A 24091-nucleotide genomic window follows, 5' to 3' on the forward strand; every position below is an offset into this window, starting at 1 on the left:
AGTCCTCAGAAAATGAACCCAGTTTCTAGTCAGTCATCTCTAAATTGTCAAGTGTTCAGAGATGTGCTTCCGCTTTCATGTGGTCACTCACTTTCCTCTTTGAAAGGAAGGAAAACTAAAGACACCACTACCACTGCTGTATTTTTGGAGGCTGTGGCCCAAACACCAGGAAGGACTCTGACCCAACAGGTAGTCTACCCATCTTGGCCTCCTCCCCTAAGCCCTTCTTCTCACAGCTTGACTCCATGTTTCTCTTCATACCGGGTTCTCTAGAAGAAACAAAAATGGTCTTGTTCCTCCCAACCACAAAGTTTAAACATACAATGAGGTTTTACTTAGTAGTCTCCTGACTCACTCTTAAAAAGTACTGGGAAAATATTATTCATGTTAATTCTGTTAACTAGGATTCCTTGGCATTGAAGTGACAATATGGGTTGTGTTTTGTTTTTTAATCCCATATCCTTTAAAGAAAAATGGACACACTTACCTAAAAGATCTAACGTCGTCACCACCCACCTATCCCCCGCTCCTGCCTCACTGCAGATCAAGCCTTCAGGGATGTCCCCACTCTTTTTCCCACCCACTTCCCGCTTCCAATCCCACCCACTTCCAACGCCTGCTGCCTTATCTCTCAACTCCCCACAGTGTCTGGCAGGACAGGCATTGCTGGAAAACAGAGGACAAGGTGGGTAGGAGGAACAGAGCAGCCAGAAACTAAGAAAAGAGAGGAAAGTCCTACTGCAATTGGGAGCCACCCACTCCCAGCCAAAGTGAAATCTCATTCATCTAATAAACCGTAGGCCAGAGTTTGTTTCATCGTAAGTATAACTGGCATATTGCAAGGCCAGGAACCTACTCTCCATTTTTAAAGGAGTGGAAGGTTATTTGATGATTTCTTTTAAATTTTTAGCAGCTTTATCCAAGAATGAAGAGCCAAGCACTCTAGGCTTAACCCTTGTAATTCATATTCCAAAGCACGGGCTAGCACACTCTGGAACACGTCATGCACTCTCACCTTTTGTGACCTTCTTCATGCCACCATCCACTGGGAAAACCATTGCCAAATACTTTTTATCTTTCTAGGCCTACTTCAAAGATCATCTCCTCTGTAAAACCATTTCCAATCCCAGCAGTCAGAATCAACAGCTTCCTTCCCTGCACTTTTAAGACATTATGTCCCTACTTCTAGCTGCCACCAGTTCCGAGCTAGTTATACACACACGTGCCCCGCTGCTCCACTATGAATGTGAAGGCACCTCATTCATGTCATCTCTCCAGAACCTCATCATATAAAAGGGCTCAGTTACCTAACTGGAGTGTCACAATACAATTTACAGCAAAGTTAAGGAATACATATATTAAGAGCAAATACACGGGGCTTTCCCTGGTGGCTCAGTGGTAAAGAATCTGCCTGCCAACGCAGGAGACACGGGTTTGATCCCTGGCCTGGGAAGATCCCACATGCTGCAGAGCAATGAAGTCTGTGCAACACAACTACTGAGCCTGTGTTCTAGAGCCTGGGAGCTGCAACTACTGAGCCCCCGTGCTGTGATTACTGAAGCCCAAATGCTCCAGAGCCTATGCTCTGCAACAAGAGAAGCTGCCGCAACGAGAAGCCTGGGCAGTGCAACTGGAAAGTAGACCAGCTTGACACAACTGGAGAAAGCCCACACAGCAAAAAAGACCCAGCGCAGCCAAATAAACAAATAATTAAAAATAATTAAAAAGAGCAAATACAGAGGACTCAGAAGACAAACGCTACCTCTTTGGAGCATGGAACACTGCTGTGATCTCTTTCCATTATCAGCCATCTGAGAACATTTGGAATAGAGGGATTTCTCCACGTTGGCCAAGGGTTAACAAATCTCCCATCCTTCCCTTTCTTTGATTTAGTTACATCTTCTTCTAGTCTGTAATCCAGTTTGAAAGTCTTCCTGGAAAACCTAGAAGAATCACGTCCTCCAGAATTCCGTGAATTTTGGCGCTTTCTTACTGCTTCTTTAGGATACTGGCTACTTGTCATCAGGGACTGGTTGGTTTCATTTTCATCCATGTTCTTTGGTGAAGACCTAAAAACAACAACAACAACAACAAAAAAAAAAAAATGGAGGGAAGAAGAATATACTGAGTTTTAACGCAAAAAAGTTAAAACATACACATGCTATTATGTCTCTATTAGGCTGAAACTTTCTTCCTGTAAAATGTCATTTTAGAATCCACTATTATCGCTTGCTAAATAGAAAAGGTGTTTGTTTTACTTATTACTGCCAAACCTTTTTAAAATTGCTTATGTGCTGTAATTCAAAACAAAGCTACTTCACCAACCAGCAGTGAAACATATGAAAAATTTCCATTTCAATAACATTCTATAGAATAAAGTATCTTCATGAATCTGTAATACTTTCATATCTGCATTTTTAAAACATCATGGTTAATAACACATAAGAAGGATTGTCTTAGTTCTTCCAGGATATTTCACTAATTCCAATGACTTTACAACCCCACAAGGCCTAGTTATTTTTACTTTGAACACAAACTGTTACTCAGTTCAGTTCAGTTGCTCAGTCGTGTCCGACTCTTTGTGACCCCATGAATCGCAGCACGCCAGCCTCCCTGTCCATCACCAACTCCCAGAGTTCACCCAAACACACGTCCATTGAGTCGGTGATGCCATCCAGCCATCTCATCCTCTGTCGTCCCCTTCTCCTCCTGCCCCCAATCCCTCCCAGCATCAGGGTCTTTTCCAATGAATCAACTCTTCGCATGAGGTGGCCAAAGTACTGGACTTTCAGCTTCAACATCAGTCCTTCCAATGAACACCCAGGACTGATCTCCTTTAGGATGGAATGGTTGGATCTCCTTGCAGTCCAAGGGACTCTCAAGAGTCTTCTCCAACACCACAGTTCAGAAGTATCAATTCTTCAGCGCTCAGCTTTCTTCACTGTCCAAATCTCACATCCATACATGACCACTGGAAAAGCCATAGCCTTGACTAGACGGACCTTTGTTGGCAAAGTAATGTGTCTGCTTTTTAATATGCTGTCTAGGTTGGTCATAACTTTCCTTCCAAGGAGTAAGCATGTTTTTATTTCATGGCTGCAATCACCATCTGCAGTGATTTTGGAGCCCTCCCACACCACACAAAAAAATAAAGTCTGTTACTAAACTGTTACTAATGCCCTCCAAAAAGTTCATTGAGTCCAAACACCAAAAAAGGAGATACACACTAGTTGAGAGACATTTCAACAATGTAACAGGTTAACAATACAAATTTGAACTAACTCAGATATAGAATTGCAAGCATGAATCCTTGCTCTATAAATTTAAGCTAGTGTCCTATCTTCTCTGTGCCTTGATTTCTTCATCTAAAAAATGGAGATGATAATAATACCAGCCTCCAAAGGGTTATTGAGAGGATTGAAAAAGCAAATGCAAGTAAAGCACTTAGAAACATGCATGCAAAATGTATAGAGCAAATGTAACACATGTATGCACATCCTCACATGCATCAGTCGCACGCATCAGGCTCATCAGCTCAACAAACCGGAGCTGTTGCTGCTGCCCTTTTCATTACTGCTCCTATGCCCACTTACACCACCTACCTCAAGGCATGAAATCCTTGCTTTTGAGCTATACAGGATTCCAGACACATTAAAGTAAGCAATGATGCAGTAAGACTGTCCATTCACCTCCCATGGGTTTCATCCCTCTCCTATTCTGTTAAACAAACATTTGCTTTCTGAGAAAAATAAGCACAAATAACAGAGAGTCAAGCATTATGATTTGACTTCACTGGTGTTTAAATAGAAATATTACCCAGGAAGAAAGCGAAATAACTCAAACCCCAGGATGAACACATACACAACAAAAACTTTTCCCCCCAAACTGTCTGGACTAAACACTTCATGGTCCAGAGAAAAATAGTATTAAGAAACCACAGCTGACAAAAGCTGAAGCACCCATTTCTGTTCAGGCATGGCTGCTAGTGGGAGAGGCCAACAGCTACCAGGCCTAACCAGCTTTATGTCTTGGGCAGGTGACTTAACCTTTCCAGCCCTCCATTATCTTATTTGTTAAATACCTACTTATCTCAAGTGAGGTTTCAAAGGATTAAATGACATAATATACATAAAGAGCCTGCTACTCACTCAACTGCTAATTCTTTATTCCCTAATCCAGTTAGCATCTAAAGTCATTAACTTCTATTAGAGAACAAAGGATCTGGGAGATTTATCTCAGTTCCTCCTATAGAATAGCTTTACCAGGGTTATAATAAAGTTTGGGTCCAGGCAGAAACAAAGACCATCCATTTAAACCCTACTTCATTGAACAGATGAAAATACACAGATTTAGAGAGTTTAAGTCACTTCTGGACAAGATAATATGTCTAACCAGTGGCAGAGCTGACCTCATGCCCACCCCTCAGGATAACTGACAGTTTGTGAGATTCATATTCATAAAGACACACATATGTAATAATTCTACCAAATATAGAATAAAGTTTTGGCTCAACAATCAAGAGATAGGGGAGAGAAAAGAAAAGAGAACTCTGATGCAAAACCAAACACAAAAAGTTCAAAGCAGGGTTTTCAGACAACACCCAGTTGTCAAATGTACCTGGAACATCAGATGCAAGAAAGGCTTTGAGAGTCGGGGTGGCAAGGGTGTAAGGATGGGATGAAAAGGGTGGGCCTGGGGCTGAGACATTAAGGAGGTCTGGCTACACTCAGGCAATGGGGAAACACTAAAGGTACTTAAATAGGGCATGTTTGGGGACGACAACTCTGGTAGCAGGATAAAAACAAAAAGGGAGTAGCTAAAACCTGGAGCCAGGGACATAAATGAGTAGGAAATAGAAGAAACCCAGAACGTCACTAACAGTGAGGCTCTATGCTACATTTCACACACTGCATTTATTTATTTATTTATTTATTTCATTTATTTTTATTAGTTGGAGGCTAATTACAATATTGTAGTGGGTTTTGTCATACATTGACATGAATCAGCCATGGATTTACATGTATTCCCCATCCCGATCCCCCCTCCCACCTCCCTCTCCACCCGATTCCTCTGGGTCTTCCCAGTGCACCAGGCCTGAGCACTTGTCTCATGCATCCAACCTGGGCTGGTGATCTGTTTCACTATAGATAATATACATGTTTCGATTCTGTTCTCTCGAAGCATCCCACCCTCGCCTTCTCCCACAGAGTCCAAAAGTCTGTTCTGTACATCTGTGTCTCTTTTTCTGTTTTGCATATAGGGTTATCATTACCATCTTTCTAAATTCCATATATATGTGTTAGTATGCTATAATGTTCTTTATCTTTCTGGCTTACTTCACTCTGTATAATGGGCTCCAGTTTCATCCATCTCATTAGAACTGATTCAAATGAATTCTTTTTAACGGCTGAGTAATATTCCATGGTGTATATGTACCACAGCTTCCTTATCCATTCGTCTGCGGATGGGCATCTAGGTTGCTTCCATGTCCTGGCTATTATAAACAGTGATGCGATGAACATTGGGATGCACGTGTCTCTTTCAGATCTGGTTTCCTCAGTCACACACTGCATTTAAACTAACATCCCCAGCAAAATTTCAAGGTAGCTATCATAATCATATGTTTTTAACTGAAGAACTAAAAGACAGAATAGCAGACCAGGCAAAAGATGATGAGACAGTGATAGTGAGAAAGGAAAGATTAATTCGAAGAGACAATAAAGAAGCTGCATCACTGAGATTTGAGAGTCTCTGGATGGTGGCCAACTTTGGCCGCTTTGTAGGGCAGGTTGAGGCCAGGAGTTAAAAATGGGATGAGTCAGAACTGGAAGCCTAATAACCCAGCAAAGGAATGAGGGGAAATTAAATAGATGTTTCAAGTGTGGAAGAGAAACTGGATCTGTGCCCCAGTGAATCTGAGGCAGGGTTTGAGATCACAGGGAAGGAAGGATCCAAGGTGAGCACTGACAGATGGATCTCTGGGATCCAGGATGCTCTGAGGGTGATGAAAGAGAGAGCAAAGAGGCTTCCAGGGGCCTGGAGACGGAAAGAGAGTGAAAAATAGGTTTGGTGACTCTTCTTCCTGGACAAGAAACTTTTTTAAAGTTGTCTATTCACATGGAACCCATTTTTTCCCCCCAACTCAGGTTTTCACCCAGATTAATCCTTAGAAGCAGGTCTCCACCAAAACCCATCTAAGATCAGATGCCATGATCTTAGTTTTCTGAATGTTGAGCTTAGATGGTCCCATCTGGTCCCTAAAACATACAAAATCCAGACTTCAGAAGACAGCTTTTTAAAGAAATTTTTTTTTTTAAAAGCGGGGGATGTGGTAAAGGGGAACCTCGAGAGAATGTCCTCTGTTCTTAGAATGAGGACAAAGTAAGCACGATGGTCCATGAGGACATGTGCTTCTAGCTCTGCCCACACTCTCCTCTGTTCCAAACACAGGCCCTTCATCTGTTTCTTCAGATGCATCATACTCCCCCTCAGGGCCCCCTTGCTATCACAGTGCTTGTGCACATGATTCTTAAAATATCCTTGGGGTGAGAGGAGGGGGTAGCACATGGACACCAATGAATTCACAGGATTATGTACGCCCGTGAAAGGTGCTCAAACACCACAAAATGCTGCTACTATGATGCACCGTTCCACACTATACACTCTAAGTGTGAGATGATCAGAAGGAACCAGAAGAACATAGCCTCAACTGTGACAACCTGGACTCGTTCCTTTGGAGGAAAAGTACTGGAAGTGCATCTGGTGAATGTGCACAATGATGAGCTTTGTCAACAGACGGTCCAGTGACCGAGGGAACGTCAGCTTGTGGAGACACAGAGCCGCTGGGTCATGCGAAGGCTCTGCGTCAAACATCACCCTTGTGATCACTCTGTAGTAGATACAGAACAATCTCTCAAAGGCCATCCGTAAACATCAAAGATAAAATAACAGGGCAAAAAAGAAAAAAAAAAATAACAGGGCAACCAGAACTAATGGAGACTGGATCCTGCTCTGCTGACTAGCTTTCAGCTTTGCAAACTTAAAAAATATATCTAACTAAACATACCCAGGTTGGAGTTTCCTTTTTCAAATGTAGCAGACTTCCCAATTATATTTTGTTATATATCTGTCTCCAAAGTTAACAACCGTAAGTGAAAATTCTGCCTTGATTTCGGGCCAACACTGGGCACAAGGAGAGAGGCATATTCCTGAGGACATGTACACTGTCCACAGCCTGTGACAAAGGGGTCTCAAAACTTGGTGAGGATCTTTACATTATACTGATTTTCATCCAACTTAAGACACCATGGATTCGTAAAGCAGTTGTTTTATGTGCCACTTAGAAAGTTAAAATGTTATCAAATATAATTGTCATAAATTATAATAAACTCAAAATGAATTAAAGAACTAAATGTAAGACCACATACTATAAAACTCAGAAGAAAATATAGGGAGAACACTCTTTGACATAAATCGCACCAGTTATCTTTCTGGATCAATCTCCTAAAGTTAACAAAAATAAAAACAAAAAGAAACCATTGGGACCTAGTTAAACTTAAGGACTTTTGCACAGCAAAGGAGGCCATAAGTAAAATGAAAAGACAACCCACAGAGTGGGAGAAAATATTTTCAAATGAAGAGACCAACAAGGGATTAATCTCCAAAATGTAGAAATAGTTTACACAGTTCAATATCAAAATAAATAAATAATCCATCCAAAAAATGGGCAGAATATCTAAATAGACGTTTATCCAAAGAAGGCACATGGATGGCCAAAAAGCATGTGAAAGGATGCCCGACATCACTAGTTATTTGAGAAATGCAAATCTAAACTACAAAAAATGAGGTATCACCTTACACCAATCAGAATGGCTATTACTAAAAAAAAAAAAAAATCTACAAACAATATATGCTGGAGAGGGTGTGGAGAAAAGGGAACCCTCTTACACCATTGGTGGGAATGTAAATTGGTTCCGTTACTATGGAGAACAGTACAGAGGTTCCTTATAAAACTAGAAATACCTGGAGTAAGAACTGGCAACCTGCACCAGTATTCTTGCCTGGAAAATGCTACGGACAGAGGAGCCTGACGGGCTACAGTCCACAGGGTCACAGAGAGATGGACACAACTGAGCACACACAGGCAAAGAATACAGCTTTTTCCAAACAGTGTAAAAGTGGTCCCCGACAAGTTGACTCAACTTTTCACACAAAGCAAAAAAGATTGTATATTCAGTTTTGAGTGATGGTTTTCAATTTTAATAGGAAAAGGGCCCAAATGTAGAATTTGGCCATAGCCAGAAATTTAAAGATAATTTGCAGTTCATCTGTTTGTTTCAATAAATGTTCCCTCAAAGTTCTGGCCTTTACCTCACACTCCAGTGGATCCTCTCTCATATGGCCAGAGTCTAGTTTATGTTCATCGTGGCCAATTTTTGGCCAATGTTTAACTACAATGTTTCAGAAATAAAGGCTTGTTCTCTATATTGATCAAAGTTTTATGACCCTTTTCTAAAGCTGTGGCTTCATTTTGCCAGAATATTTCTGCAATTCTTTAAAATACTTGCTTTGAGTTTGTCAAGAACCAACAGGAACTATGTGGTCTTCAGTTGCAATGTAACACCACTTTAAACCAGCTAACATATACTGAGTACTTCTTAGGCGCCTTTTAATTCACATATCCATTTTGACACTAAACCTAACACTGCACTGGAAGATGACTGTTTTTTATCTGCACTACAGTTTCAAAATCAGTGTGTTCAGATATAACCATAAGAAAGTATATTATTATGTGCAATTGGGTTTGATTCTTTGAACCTTTCAAGAACTCTTCCTTTAAATATGATCTTTGAAAGTTGCTCAATACATCTATGAAGTTTCCACAATCTATTAAAAAACAAAACAAAACAAAAAAAAACACTAAAAACAGAACATATGATCCAGCAATCCCACTTCTGGGCATACAGCCGAAGAAAACCATAATTCAAAAGGATGCAGGCACCCCAGTGTTCACTGTGGCACTGCTCACAATAACCAGGACAGGGAAGCAACCTACACGTCCATCAGCAGAGGAGTGGATACAGATGTGGAATTCCATAAGATTCCATACAGTAATGGAGTACTACTCAACCATTAAAAAGGAAATAATGCCACTTAACAGCAACATGGGCAGAACTAGAGATGATCACTAACTGAAGTCAGAGCAAAGATCATATATCACTTATGTTGCTACAATATAAAAGAACAACAGAAATGAATTTATTTACAAAATAGAAACAGGAGAAAAAAAAAAATAGAAACAGACTCACAGATTTTGAAAACAAAGTTATGGTCACCAAAGGGGAAAAGTTGGTGGGAGGAGGGATAAATTAGGAGATTGGGATTAACATATGTATACTACTATATATAAAATAGATAATCAACAAGGACCTAGCTTATAGCATAAGGAACTCTACTCACTATTCTGTAATAACCTATATTATTTCAGAAAAGAATCTGAAAAATAATAGATATATGTGCATGTATAACTGAATCACTTAGCTGTACACCTAAAACATATTATAAATCAACTATACTCTAATATAAAATAAAAATTTTAAAAATTAAATTGTGAATTCAGTATTATTTTTGATATCTGAAAATACAGTTCTGAATATTTTCCAGATAAATGTTAGCATCTTTGATATGTCATGGATAGTCACTCAATTATTATTTATTGAATGTCAAACCTAGGAATGATGATTTCCAATGTTGTGATTCATGAGTATGTTGAAATCTCAAACACATATTGTACTGTTATTTATTCCTTAATTTTTTTAATAATAAAGCAACACATTCAATTCCAGGCAGCTGGCAATCCTTAAATGTCAAAGAAAGAAAAGATAAAACACTTGCTTTTGAAATAAAGCATTCTTGTTTTTTGAAAGCGTTTTACCCATGTGTGCAGTTTTTGAACTAAAATATTCGTACTTGGACAACCTGTCTTCACCAAATGTAGCAGTTCAGACCTCTCTTTGGTTAGAGACACAGGAATAAAAGTTTTTCTGCTATTAAGTTGTCATTTAATCTTCCAAGAAGCGTAGAGAATGCAGTTGATAATTACTAGATAGAATTTATGCTGTCCTTTTGGAAACAAATCAGTCTTAAAAATTTTATATTTTATATTTATCAGTTGTCACAGAGGCTTTATTACCTTGAAATCTGCTTCTGGATTCTAGTTTTCTTTTCCAAACTTAGCTATCAATATTATTCACAAATCCATCTGTTGTTCACAAAGGAAAAGAGGGTCAGCAAATTAATACTTAATTACCAAGATCCCCTGGAGGAGGAAATGGCAACCCACTACAGTATTCTAGCCTGGAAAATTCCATGGACAGAGGAGCCTGGCAGCCTTGCAACAAGTCGGATACAACTGAGCATGCACACATTGCAGTGTTTTTAATATACAACTCAGTAACAATTATTGTATCAAAAATATATTAGTCAGAATTTATATATATATATATATAAATGATTACACTTAGATATATGTATATATAATATATACTATACATCAGTGAGCAATTTATCCTCACAGTAGTGGAAAGTACATTAGTTGGGAATCGGGACAGGACTCAGTTCTCCCATTAACTAGAGGTTAAGCTTAGGGAGAGAGTAATTTAACCTCTCTCAACTTGGGTGTCGTAGTGGTTTAGTCTTCTGTCGTGTCTGATTCTTGCGACCCCATGGACTATAGCCCTCCAGGATCCCGTCCATGGGATTTCCCAGGTACAAACACAGGGATAGGTTGCCATTTCCTTCTCCAGGGGATCTTTCTGTCCCAGGGATCAAGCCCGCATCTCCTGCATTAGCAGGCAAATTCTTTACTACTAATTCAACAGGGAAACCCAAACTTGGGCTTACTTAACTGCTAAATAAAGATAATACCTAACTACATCCTTAAAGGACTGTAATGAAGAGCTATGACATCATGGGTTAGTATTTCTCCTGTGTTAAGTCATTTCAGTTGTGTCCAACTCTTTGTGACCCTATGGACTGTACCCCACCAGGTTCCTCTGTCCATGGGATTCTCCAGGCAAGAATACTGGAGTGGGTTGCCATCTCTTCCTCCAGGGGATCTTCCCGATCCAGGGATCAAACCCTTGTCTCTAACATCTCCTGCACTGGTAGGCGAGTTCTTTACCACCAGCACCACCTTTCTCACTGCTACACAAATATAAAGAGTATTACTATTATTTGTGATCAGAAGAGTAAATAGAGTAAATATGACAAATAGAACCTTAAGACCCAACTGAGCTGCTTTTTTTTTTTTTCAGGTGAAGGATAACATCCTAGAATTTCAGATTTCAAAATTCAGATTGCTGAAATTTCTTTCATTAAAAATTTTATGTAAAAAAAGTAATAAAGAAGTTTAAGTGTCCTTATTCTTTATATAAATTAGTTATCGTCTGTGTTAAAAAAAAAGAAACTTTAAATCTGTCTTATAAAGTGCTCATCTGATTATAGTCAGAAAAATTACTTTGACAAATGATAAAGTTAATACACACACACATATATATACATATGTGTGTACACACACACACACACACACACACACACACGGCTTCCCAGGCGGCACTAGTGGTAAAGAAGCCACCTGCCAATGCAGAGACCTAAGAGATGCGGGTTTGATCCCTGGGTGGGGGAAGATCCCCTGGAAGAAGGCATGGCCACCCACTCCAGTATTCTTGCTTGGAGAATCTCATGTACAGAGGAGCCTGGCGGGCTACAGTCCACGGGGTCGCAAAGAGTCAGACACGACTGAAGTGACTTAATACACAACATGCTATATATATCAGGACCACCCGCCACCCAGCAGCCCGGCCCACATGACAAATCTGAACCCAAGTCAGCCTTCACCTAGGGGAAATACCTGTCAAGGAATCCAAACACACACCATGCACAACCCTCCAATTTAGCTAAACTACCTTTTGACGTTACCCTAGAAAATAGGACCTGCTGGCTTTATAAGGAAATGACCAGTCTCCTCGACCAACTGAATCCTGTCTCCAGGCTGCCTCTTCTAAGGAGTTCTTCTGTAGAACTCCCTTTTGCCCAAAATCCCCAGGGAGGAGCACTCCACTGTTTGTGAGGCCCTGTACTCCCCCAATCCATGGGCTGTTTTCCCTTGAAAAAAGGGTTGCAAACTGGTTACTAAATTGTTTTGTTTTTGTCGTTTGACATAATTAATTCCCAAAGAAACACTAATTTACCAAGAGCACACAGAAATCAGAATAGGCAGTTTTGAGAAGGATGAATGTAAAATACAATCAGGCTCTGCAGGACACGAATTAGAAAACATGTTTTCTTTTTAAAAAGCAGTCAAGAATAACTAATGTCCCTGATCATAGAATGCCAAAGGCTTTGAAAATTCTTTACTATTGGACAAAATTCAGTATGTTGAGCTAAAAATCATTTCACAGGCTATTTATAGATTTTAAGTCACGAAGATAAACTCTGTAGATGCTTCCTCTATGATAAAAGTTTTTCTGTATGTTAATAAGAAACCAAAGCTTTGATTAGGATTACAAACAAAACAAAACAAAAAAGATGAAGAGCCAGCTTAAGACCAAAGCCCATTCAAAACTACAACTTCCAGTATTACAACAGAAATCCTTGGGATTAGCAAATTAAAGTGGCATGTTACAGCAAACTGAGAAGACATGCATAAAATAAGTTTAATGAAATGATATAGTCATCACCTCCTTAATATCTTGAAAATAATACCAAACAAAAAGTGCAGATTCCTTTCTTGTGTAATCAATAATGCCTAAATAATACACAGAATTATTTAATTGAAAAGGTTGGGAAGGATGAGAAGGAAAAAGTCTAAATTAATGCCTGTGTGACTTCAAAATGTATCACATTTTGACCTCTAAATATGTTAAGAGGATCTTAAATGTTCATTTACTATTCCTTAATCCTAGGTTTCAACAAAAATACACTTGTCAAAATGTGGTCTCAGGCCTCCCTGAGGAGGCTCAGTGGTAAAGAATATGCCTGCCGATGCAGGAGACGTGGGTTTGATCCCAGGTTCGAGAAGATCCCACATGCTTTGGGCAACTAAGCCCACATACCAGAACTACTGACCTGTGCTTCAGAGCCTGGGGGCCAGGACGACTGAAGCCCGCACACCCAGGGCCCATGCTCCACACCAATGGGGCCTGAGCACAACTACAGGGGGCCCCGCCTGCCGCAACTAGAGAGAAGCCCTCACAGCAACGAAGGCCCAGCACTACCAAAAATAAAGTTATTAAAAAGAAAAATACGGCCTCTCTTTCTCCTGTCTCATAATCAATGATGGAAAAAGAAAAACTGCCTGTGTGTGTTTTTTTTTAATAGAAGATAATAGCTTTACAATATTGTGCCGGTCTCTGCCACACATCAACATGAACCAGCCACGGGTGTACAGACATATGCCCCCTCCCTCCTGAACCTCCCTCCCATCTCCCACGCCATCCCACCCCTCTAGGCTGTCACAGAGAACTGGGCTGAAAGCTGCCTGTTTTTAAAGCATAACTCATAAGGAAAGGAATCGAGAAATGTGTATTCATAGCTCCTGGATAGACACGAAGGGTAAGGAGGGGAAAGGTGTACTCTTTTAAAAAACTTCTGACTTCAGTTCTGGTTCCAAATTTGCCCTACTGAATCTGCAACCTTTAAAAAGTCACTGACTATCAAGGCTCACTTTCTTCATCTGTAAAATGAGAGGACTGGACCATACCTGCAAAAAGCCAACCCTTTTCTAACAGTCTTTGCACCAAACAGCCCGTTTATGCCACTCTGGAGCTGCCCTGTCTAAAGTGGCCAAGAGCCCTGGGCTGCCCCTCTCCAGTGCCCAGCCTCCTAGGAAGTTTCCAGCTCAAGCAGCTCAGATCTGGCCACATTCCCTAGACCAAGTGAGCAAGGGATTTGGGCTCCCCTCGTGGCTCAGACGGTACAGAATCTCCCTGCAATGTGGCAAACCTGCGTCAGGAAGATCCCCTGGAGAACGCAAAGGTGACCCACTCCAGTATTCTTGCCTAGAGAATTCCATGAACAGAGGGGCCTGGTGGGGTTGCAAAGAGTCTGACACGACTGAGCAACTAGCACTTTCACTTTCAAGTAAAGTATTTTTCACCCGAGAACAGCAGAGTCAGCCACAGGGACAAGGTGTAGTTTCACAGGTTGATTAGGCAGACCAGGAGTCATTCAGAGCAGAAGTACGTCAGAAGGCATTTCATGACGAATCTGATACATCAAACAACCCTTAAGACTTTCAACCTTAAAATAAGATTTGAGATATCATTTCTAAGGGCCTCCAGTTAAAGCGTTTTTAAAGTCATATTTAACAAGCACAGTTTGTCTACTGTATTTAAATTCTAACTCTCTAGGTACAGTGGGTAATACAAGCCCCTAACCTCCAAGCATTCAAAATCCTTCAGGGGCAAAAAAATAACAAAACCTACAAGCAACCATACCACATTTACAGAAAGTATCAGCTTTGAATAACAAAAAATCATCTTTAGAATAAGGCACTTCCAGAACAATGGGCCCTACATCTCGAAATGGCAAGAAACACTTTTCCTTACATGCCAAGTATTAATAGTTCACACTGACAAAGTCCTTTGATTCCCGGGGCCAGTAAGACTGAAAAGGCTCTTAAGCTCCTGAATGCAGACAAGTTAAAGGGCCCTGATGTTGACAGAGGGTGACGGGAAGCAAGCGGGTCACTAGAAGGGTTACGTGATTCACTGAACATGGCAGAATGGCAGACATCATCCTGTCCTGGGTGTCACTCTTGCTGATCCTTTGTGAGAAAAAGGTAAATGACAAAAACCAAACCAACAGTGGGGGCTTTTACCAGGAAGCAAGGCCCAGGGCAGTACTGGAGTCAGACGCTGGTCAGCCAATCTCCTGTCAGTGTAACAGGTTCCGAGTAAAGGCCTTCAGACACCCTTAAGAGAACCCGGAGGCTCAAAAGTATTTTGAGATCCCTGAGTTAGTTCAATATTTAAGAATACTAGGATGTAGTAAATTATACAAGCATTATCCAAAAAAAAAAAAAAAAAAAAAACCATAATGTACATTTTAAATCATTTATCAGGAAAAACCACATTATCAGGAAAAGACACACAGGAGACTTAAAACATTTTAAAAATAAATACTTCTCAACTTGGCACCCTTGTCATGTTTTCTAAGCCTAGTTTCCCTGTTTGATGCCTATTCATTGGATTATTGGACAAAAGGCACATAATCCTTCAGTCCTGTGTCCGGCACACAGTAAGTCCTCAATAACTAAGCCACTGTTTTACTGCATGCTAAACACTGCTTTAGCAATAAGGGTTAGTGGAAAAAATTCCACTTTGACATTTCTGCACTAAAAAGATGGGGGCTGAGGGCAGTGGTGTGAATAAACTTGAAAGGAATAAACTCTGGACTGTTTTTGTTCTTATATTGGAGGAAGAGAAGCCCCGGTCTTCCTAGAATTCATACAACTCTTAAAAAAATATGAAACCACGATTCTCCCCAGAACTCCCACAGCTCCATGTGGCCCCACCTACTCCTCCAGATTCACCAGGAGGCTCTCACAAATTTTGGCAGTGCTTGGTTCTGAAAATAACAATCCCCACCCGCTTCATCTCCCCTTATGGTCCCTAGAGAACAAAAATGAGCAAACTCACAATCGCAGCCACACCCACAACTCGCACGCTCCCCAGAGCTTGAGCCCCAGTTACTGAGGTTCTCCAGCTCAAAGAAAAATATCTCCCAATAGGAACAAGCAAAACAGGCAAGCAAGGCCAGCTCTAGTTAAGTGTCCCCTAAAGCATTTCACTGTCTCACATGTCCTATCCAGGTACTAAATCTCTGAGCTCTCCCACATTCCCCTTCTGGCGGTCAAAACAGGTTATCAAGGAGGGCTCTGCTTGTATGACTGACGATGGATAAAGAGCAAAGTGGGACTCCTCCCTAGAGTATTTCCAAGCCAGCTGGGTACAAGTCCTCAAACGTGTGGTTCTCACTGCTGGCTGCACATCAGAATTACCTGTGGAGCTTTATAAACTATACCGGAGGCTCCTGAAGCAAAATGTCAGGTAGGTGTTCCCCAGCTAGTTTTTAAAAGCTCTCTGGGTGATTCTGCCATGGAGGCAGGGTTGAGGAGCTAGCACGGGCATTTAGGTTCTCCAGCTCAAAGAAAACACTTTGGCACCCTCAAATTTATGCTAGCATAGCAGTTGCCAACAACAAAGCCTGTTCTTCCTCCAAAGTCTTGTACTCCAAGTTAGCAAGGTGGCCTAACCTCAAGGCCACACAATGCTAGGACTGGGGAGACCACACTGCTAGGGACAAGGGTTGACAGGTCACAGACTTGTACTCAATCCAGCTGAGTCACAAATTCAACTCTGTGAACCCAGGAAGCCAAGCCAAAAAAAAAAAAGGGAAACACACTCAGTGATAATGAACATTGTCTATAATAACCCACAGCAGCCTATGCGTGATGTGTGCTCAATAAATATTTATTGAATGAATAAATGAACCAGGAGCTTAAACCCTAATTACTCTTCACTGGGATAGACTTAATTTTTCTCAGAGAACCTGGTGGGAATCAAATCACAGGAGGAGCAAAAGTAACCAAAGTACAATGAGACAAAATTCAACCAGGGGCATTCCCATCAAGACTACTAATTATGGAGATAAAAATGGAAAAATCTTTATCAAGGAATACTTAAGTAGCTGCATTCTGTGGTGGCAAAGTGGTGACAAAGAGGTAGAGACCAGAAGATGCCTACCATAAAATCTAGTCCCCATTTTCTCTTCAGTAACAGAATGCCAGTTATACTTAGGGTAGCTACGCCCCAGCTGAGAAGAAGAACTAAAGAGCCTCCTGATTAAAGTGCAAGAGGAGAGTGAAAAAGTTGACTTAAAGCTCAACATTCAAAAAACGAAGATCATGGCATCTGGTCCCATCGCTTCATGGCAAATAGATGGGGAAACAGTGGAAACAGTGACAGACTTTTTTGGGGGGGGCTCCAAAATCACTGCAGATGGTGGCTACAGCCATGAAATTAAAAGACGCTTGTTCCTCGAAGAAAAGCTATGACCAACCTAGACAGCGTATTAAAAAGCAGAGACATTACTTTGCCAACAAAGGTCCATCTAGTCAAAGCTATGGTTTTTCCAGTAGTCATATGTATGGATGTGAGAGTTGGACTATAAAGAAAGCTGAGGACCGAAGAATTGATGCTTTTGAACTGTGGTGTTGGAAAAGACTCTTGAGAGTCCCTTGAACTGCAAGGAGGTGGATGTCAGGTTGAACTGACATCCAATCAGTCCATCCTAAAGGAAGTCAGTCCTGAATATTCATTGGAAGGACTGATGCTGAAGCTCCAATACTTTGGCCACCTGACGCGAAGAACTGACTCACTGGAAAAGACCCTGATGCTGGAAAAGATTGAAGGCAGGAGGAGAAGGGGACGACAGAGGATGAGATGGTTGGATGGCGTCACCAAGTCAATGAACATGAGTTTGAGCAGGCTCTGGGAGTTAGTGATGTATAGTGGGAATTCCTAATAATGTACTTTCACAGCCTTGAGAAATTCCACAGAAATAGTACCTGGAAAAACAGCATATGTTAAGAAAGTACGTTAATGATTATCTTTCATGTTTTTCTTAAGAATAATCTCCTTGTTACAAACCCCAAGGCCAGAACCAGAAGGGAGTATGACTGGGATCATAAAAGCACGGACCTTGGAACATCGGGTTGGTGCCAGGCATGAACGCTGCCTACACACTTGCTAACTGTTCCCAGGACTAGCCCAGAAGGGAACGGCCTGAGGTAAACACAAGGATGATTGTGTAAACACAAGGATCTGGACTTTGGCAGTGTAGTCCATGACACTAATAGGAGTACATGATTAACACAGCATGTGTCTTGACAAAGATAAGATCTGAGAAAATCTTGTAGTCTGCAATAGGAATAAAAGTTGTACTCAGAGTGGACTCTGCACCTCAGTCCAACAGACTGCAGGTCCCCTGACCCAGTGCATCAGATTTCGTGTTCTGTATTCCTTCTCCTCGCTCGCTCCTGGCCCATTAGGGCAACAGTGATGGACAGGGAAGCCCGGCGTGCTGCAGCCCATGGGGTCGCAAAGAGTCGGACACAGCTGAGCTGACTGATGCCCCAATTAATGACCACCTTTCCACACCGTCCAGCCATATTGACGACACTTTAGCGGATGTAACAGAAGCAGAAGTCTCATGGGGTGCCTCCAGGAGTCTCTTTAAGGGAAAGGGAGGCATTCTTGAGTCTCCCTGCATCCTGCTGCCTCAAGCCATCTTGAGCCATGAGTATGATGTCAACTCACTGGGAATGGCACAGAAGCTAGGACTTCAGACAGAGGCCATGTACCAAGCCTGGGCCTTGCAACTCTGGACCTCCCAAAACTAAGCCGAACTGACACAATGATCTTAACTTGGAAGTTTAGGGAAGCTATGAAAACATGTAAGGTAATTATCCAAAAAACAGAGCCTTCCTAATCCAAACACGGGTACACAGAGACACATGACTGCTCTAAGTATATCATTTATTGAGCACTATGTGTCAGACAATTTATACACATTCATTATCTCGTTTAATCCTCATAACATTCCCACCAAATAGATATCATCTTCATGTCACAGGTGACACACCAGAGGTTCACAGAATTTAACAGTTTGCATAAAGTCAAAAAGCTGGTAACAGTTGGACCTGGAAATCTAACCCAAGTTGATAAGACTTCATAATCCATGCTCTTTCCACTAATCATGTGGAATGCATAAGAAAAACCCAAAAACTTTGTCTTGAACAGATATCTAGGTTCTAAAGTTAGTAGCACACAGCCAGCAGCATGGTCTCACAAACAAGGCTAGCCCTTCTTGCTTTCAGCAATGTTTCTCAGACCCCAAAGAAAAAAGCATTTAGTAGACAATAAATACCAATTCTCTTATAGCCGCCCTTTTAACTTTACATGGAGATTTTAAATGATGTAACTATTTCATTTAACTGCTAAATTATTTTTGTTTAAAGTTACATGGAAAAGAATAATTTAATCCTATACTTCAGTCATATAAACAGAAAATATATATGAGGCCTTGAAGTTATTTCCCTTGCCTTGAAAATATGTCTTTGAGTTCATCTAGTATATAACTACCTGGCATTTTATCCTTTCAACTTGAAGAATTTTTAATTAAATCCCAAGAAGAGACACTTTCAGGTAAGAGGATCAATACCCCAGGGCTTTCCCGGTTTTAGCACTGGAAGTCCTGTATCCTGGGAACTCCATCAGTCCTGGGATAATCTGAAGACTGATCACTCTGTGGCCTCAGGGTACCGTATATATGCATAGTTATGTCTTCAACAAAATGTATTAGAATGTGGACAGTTTATATGAAATTGGAGATGAGCATTATTAAAAAGGGTAATTCCCTGGTGGCTCAGCAGTAAGAGTATGCCTGCAGTGCAGGAGACGTGGGCTCAATCCCTCTGTCAGGAAGATCCTCTGGAGAAGGAAATGGCAACCCACTCCAGTATTTCTTGCCTGGGGAATCCCATGGACAGAAAGAGGGGCTTGGAGGGCTACAGTCTATGGGGTCACAAAGAGTCAGACACGACTGAATGACTAAATCACTATGATTGTAAGATATTTGGGCAGCTAAGCAAAAAAAAAGAAATTATAAAGCTCAGTATAATCATGCTTAATCAAGAAAATGTTGCTGAGAACATCACAAGTGTATGTCAGATTCTTCACTGTGGTGATATTCAACAAGTTCACCAGGATTACCGTTCACCCAGTCCAAAAATGGGCTCTGACAGGCACAGACAGGTTTACATACAACAGACATTTTATATACATATATAAAACTGAGACACTCTATGAGGAAAGAACAAATTTCAAACAACAGTGTCAGAGCACAAATGGTTCCTGACTTGTGTGTGCCCGTGTGCCGTTTGCTCAGTCATGTCCAACTCCTGCGGCCCCACGGGCTGCAGCCCACCAATCTCTTCTGTCCACGGGATTTCCCAGGCAAGAATACTTGAGTGGGTTGCCATGCCCTCATCGAGGGGATCTTTCCAACCCAGAGATCAAACCCACATCTCCTGTTTCTCCTGCATTACAGATGGATTCTTTACCCACTGAGCCATCAGGGAAGCCTAACCTACAATGATCCAACTTATGGTTTTATCCACTTTACCAATGGCACAAAAGCAATATGCATTTAGTAGAAATCCTACTTCGAACGGTAAATTTTGATCTTTTCCTGGGCTAGTAACAGGTGGAGTAAAAGATTCTCTTGCCTTGATGGGCAGCAGCAAGCCACAGCTCCCAAAGAATAACTAGGGTTGCTGGCTAGCAATCACCATGGTAAATGACCCATATTCTTACAACCATTCTATTTTTCGCTTTCACTAGTATTCAATAAATTATATAAGATATACAACACTTTATTATAGAATAAGCTTTGCAGCAGATGACTTTGTCTAACTGTGGGCTAATGTAAGTGCTCGAAAGTCATTCAGTTGTGTCCAACTCTGTGATGCAATAGACTGTAGCCCATCAGGCTCCTCTGTCCATGGAATTCTTCACGCAAGGATATTGGAGTGGGTTGACATTCCCTTCTCCAGGGGATTTTCCTGACCCAGGGATCGAACCCACATTTCCTGCATTGCAGGCAAATTCTTTACCATCTGAGCCACCAGGGAAGCCCAATATAAGTGTTCAGAGAATGCTTAAAGACAGCTAGGCTTAGCTATCATGCTCGACAGGCATAGTAAATGGATTTTCAAATGATGATATTTTCAACTTATGTTTATGAGAACGTAACGCCATCATGGACAGAGGAGCCTGATGGGCTACAGTCCATGGAGTCACAAGAGTCAGACACAACTCAGTAATTACACCACCAACAACAACCCCATCATAAGCCAGGGAGGGCTGTACCTCATCTCTGTGAAATGGTGGAAAAGTTTAATTTTGATGTTTCAGTTCCATGGTATCATAAGAGGCTTAAAACTTTCTGGGGTAGAAACAGGAAATCTATAAGTTAAAAGAGGTTGGACCCAGCCATATAAAGGTCCTTTGTAACCTGAACACTCCATGACCAAAGTCATCCCTTTTTGCCCTCTTTAACAGAAGAAACAAGTTTGGCCAGAGAGTTACATGGCACTCCAAGGATCCAGGTCTATAGGTTAAAAGTGGTTGAACCCAGCCATATACTTAGGTCCTTTGTAACTTGAACACTCCATGACCCAAGTCATTCCTTGTGACCTCTTTCTTTTACAGGAGAAACAAGTTAGGCCATAGAGTTACATGGCACTCTAAGGGTCCAGGTTTGGCTTGTGAAAGAGGCTGGACAGCTGATTAGCCATATTCTCATCAGAATTATGCTCAGAAACACTTAGAACCAACATAGCCTGTGGTCAGCATGGGCAGACAAGTAACACATTTCACCTCATGGGGGACATTTCACATAGTTTAACTCATAAACAGATGAACTTGCCTCAAGTTTTAAATAGAACTCTGAGCTCAGAAACTCTTTGTTATTAGTTACTTCAACCATACAATCGCACAATATACACAGCAGTACTTTCCATGAACTCTCTGAACAAGCCTAAAGAATGAACAAAGTAATTTGAAAACAAACACCTTTGTAGTCTGGAGGATCTGGAGGATCTTCAAAAAACAGAAAACAATTTTCAAAACTAATTACTGCTGTTGTCCAGTATTTCCTGCATCAGGGTCTTTTGTAAGCAAAACAAGCATCTGTCCATTATAAACTGTGCCGGAATAATGAGAAAGCTTGGTATGTATTCTGACAATTTCATTCTTCTAGCTGAGACAGATTACAAACGCGCACAGAACTCTACAGGCATATACTGTTCAAACAGTATGGCACTGTCTTTTAATCCGGGGAGGCCCCCAAATTAGATAAATAGGAAAACCTGCTGCCTCAGAGGGGAAAGATGAATTGTTCCAGGTAGCAGGCTTGTACTGAGTTGATTTTCAATCACTTTTGAATTTATGCTGATCCATCTAGACGCCGGCCCTGTGCCCAATAGATAATGGTACTACCATTTTAAGGGTACAACTTACAGCTGTGATGCTGACCAAAGCTTGCTGATCCAAACCACTCTTACCTTGGCTTCAAGTGGTACCCCTTTCTAACAAGCAGCAGCAGTGGATACACATACTGAGCCTAAGGCCAGGGCTGCTGGGCTAAGGATCCTCGGGTAAATCACTCAAATCTCCCGGGCTCTCAGTAAGTCTCTAAAACCAAACTAAATGTAAATATATTTTTAAAAAATACTTGAAAGAGTTTTTGTAAATTATGAAGCTATAACACTGAAGAGGAAAAGTTAAAATTTTACGTAACCTCCTGCTCCTTCTGCCTCTCTAACACAGTTTGCTCCTTGCAAAGTCTGGATCACGTAGGTCACGCAGTCTCAGAAAGTGGGGACTTACAATACTAGGAACTGGAGCTTATCTCACTCACCCCTGTCCTGCTCTTTGCAGTTGCCCAGCCCCCGCAAACCTGCTTATTCATGCCTATCCGTGTATAGGTCAGGCATCCCCCTCCCCATCTTCACTGCTGTTTCCACGCGAGTGCAAAACCCCTTAGTTTAAACCAGCCTGTTAGCAGCTAGTGTTGCCCACTATAGTCTATAAAAACTCTGTAAACCCTTTGCTCAGGGCTCAGAGCTTGTAATGTTAACTCCCCTGGGCCCACCAGCATCATAAACCTCAGTTCTCCAACTCTCTAAGTGTGGTGCTTGGTTTCTTGATTACTGGTTTCTGCAACATTTCTGGAGGCCCCAGCAAGATTCCAACCATGCCAACCCCTGGAGCCGCCAGACTGGTGGCTTGGCTGGGCTGGAGCGAAGGAACCCTGAGATGAACGAGGAGGCATGCCACCTGATGGTATTCCCCGTTTTCTTTCAGACTCGTGTTCCGACTCTCTGGATGGCTGAGCCCCAGCTGGACTCATTGGAGGGATGGACCAACTCACCAGGAATGGCCATAGGATCAGGTCAGGTCCTGGAGCCAGTCCCGGTCAGGTCCTACCCCAACGGGTAGAAGAGGAGACTGCTCAACTCCTTGGATCTCCCAGGAAGGAAGCAACAGTTAAGGAAACCTGAGGACTCAGGAGAAGGGAAGTATTGTGATAGCCTCTGAATGATTGTGAGTGCATGACTGCTGACTGAATGGAATGAGAGAAATTTTTCTTTTTGGAAACTGCAAAACCAATTCTTTTTGCATTTGAAATTAAAAACAACTAGCTTGTTAAAAGGCTTTCATAAGGAAAAATTTGAAATTAACCCTTTCCATTTCCTTGAAATACACAGCCAACTTTGCCTGAGGCCTCAGCCTTAGGCAAGTTAGAACTTCAAGCAAGTGAAAAAGGAGGTCAAAGAGATATTTTAAATCTCAAACAGAAAACTATAAGATCGCTGTCTGTCTGTATTTATGTACGTTTCAGTGTATATCCTTTGTTTTATTTCTGATAATATTGTTGAAGTTGTAAATGAGTTCTAATTTAATTGGCCTAAAGAAAAGTAAGCACTTACGAATCAAACAATTCTAAATATAAGAAAAATTAATCTAAATTTCAGAGTCACATAAACTGGGTAATATTCAACATTAAATATCTAGTATTAATGTTTGCTAATCTAATAAGGAAGAAGTAAGATGTATGTTTTTAATAAAGAAGATATAAAAATTAAAATTACATTTTATAAAGGGAAAAGAAAGTAGGTCTGACTTACAGATGGCTGTTACAGAAAGTGGTTAAAAGGTATGTTGTGAAAGGTGGACCCTGAAAAAATGTTTTGTGCATGGGTAGGACTAAGTTTAAAATAAATTTAATTAAGTTTACCTAAATGAGTTTAAAGTAAACTGGTGCAAAAACTTAAACTCGGCCTTTCTCTCTATTAAGAGGACATACTTTCTTCAAACGTTGAACTGCTTTTAATTATAGATTTAAGTTTACCTCTTAATTGATGCGTTCTATATTTACCTTTGAAATCTTTTGTTAACTT

At 41.1% G+C, this 24091-nt stretch overlaps 1 protein-coding gene across 6 annotated transcripts in view; it reads right to left on the reverse strand.

Annotated features, from left to right (window-relative positions):
* The window catches only part of NAPEPLD (N-acyl phosphatidylethanolamine phospholipase D), a 53414-nt gene that overhangs the window by 21687 nt on the left and 7636 nt on the right, over positions 1 to 24091 (reverse strand). For all 6 annotated transcript variants that reach the window (XM_061165176.1, XM_061165175.1, XM_061165179.1 and 3 more), the window contains one exon: positions 1763 to 2069. In XM_061165176.1, coding sequence (XP_061021159.1) covers positions 1763 to 2053 — 291 coding nt within the window. In that variant the 5' untranslated portion in view covers positions 2054 to 2069. The remainder of the gene's footprint in view (positions 1 to 1762; positions 2070 to 24091) is intronic.

Source organism: Dama dama, chromosome 18, assembly GCF_033118175.1.
Source record: "Dama dama isolate Ldn47 chromosome 18, ASM3311817v1, whole genome shotgun sequence".
Lineage (NCBI taxonomy): Eukaryota > Metazoa > Chordata > Mammalia > Artiodactyla > Cervidae > Dama > Dama dama.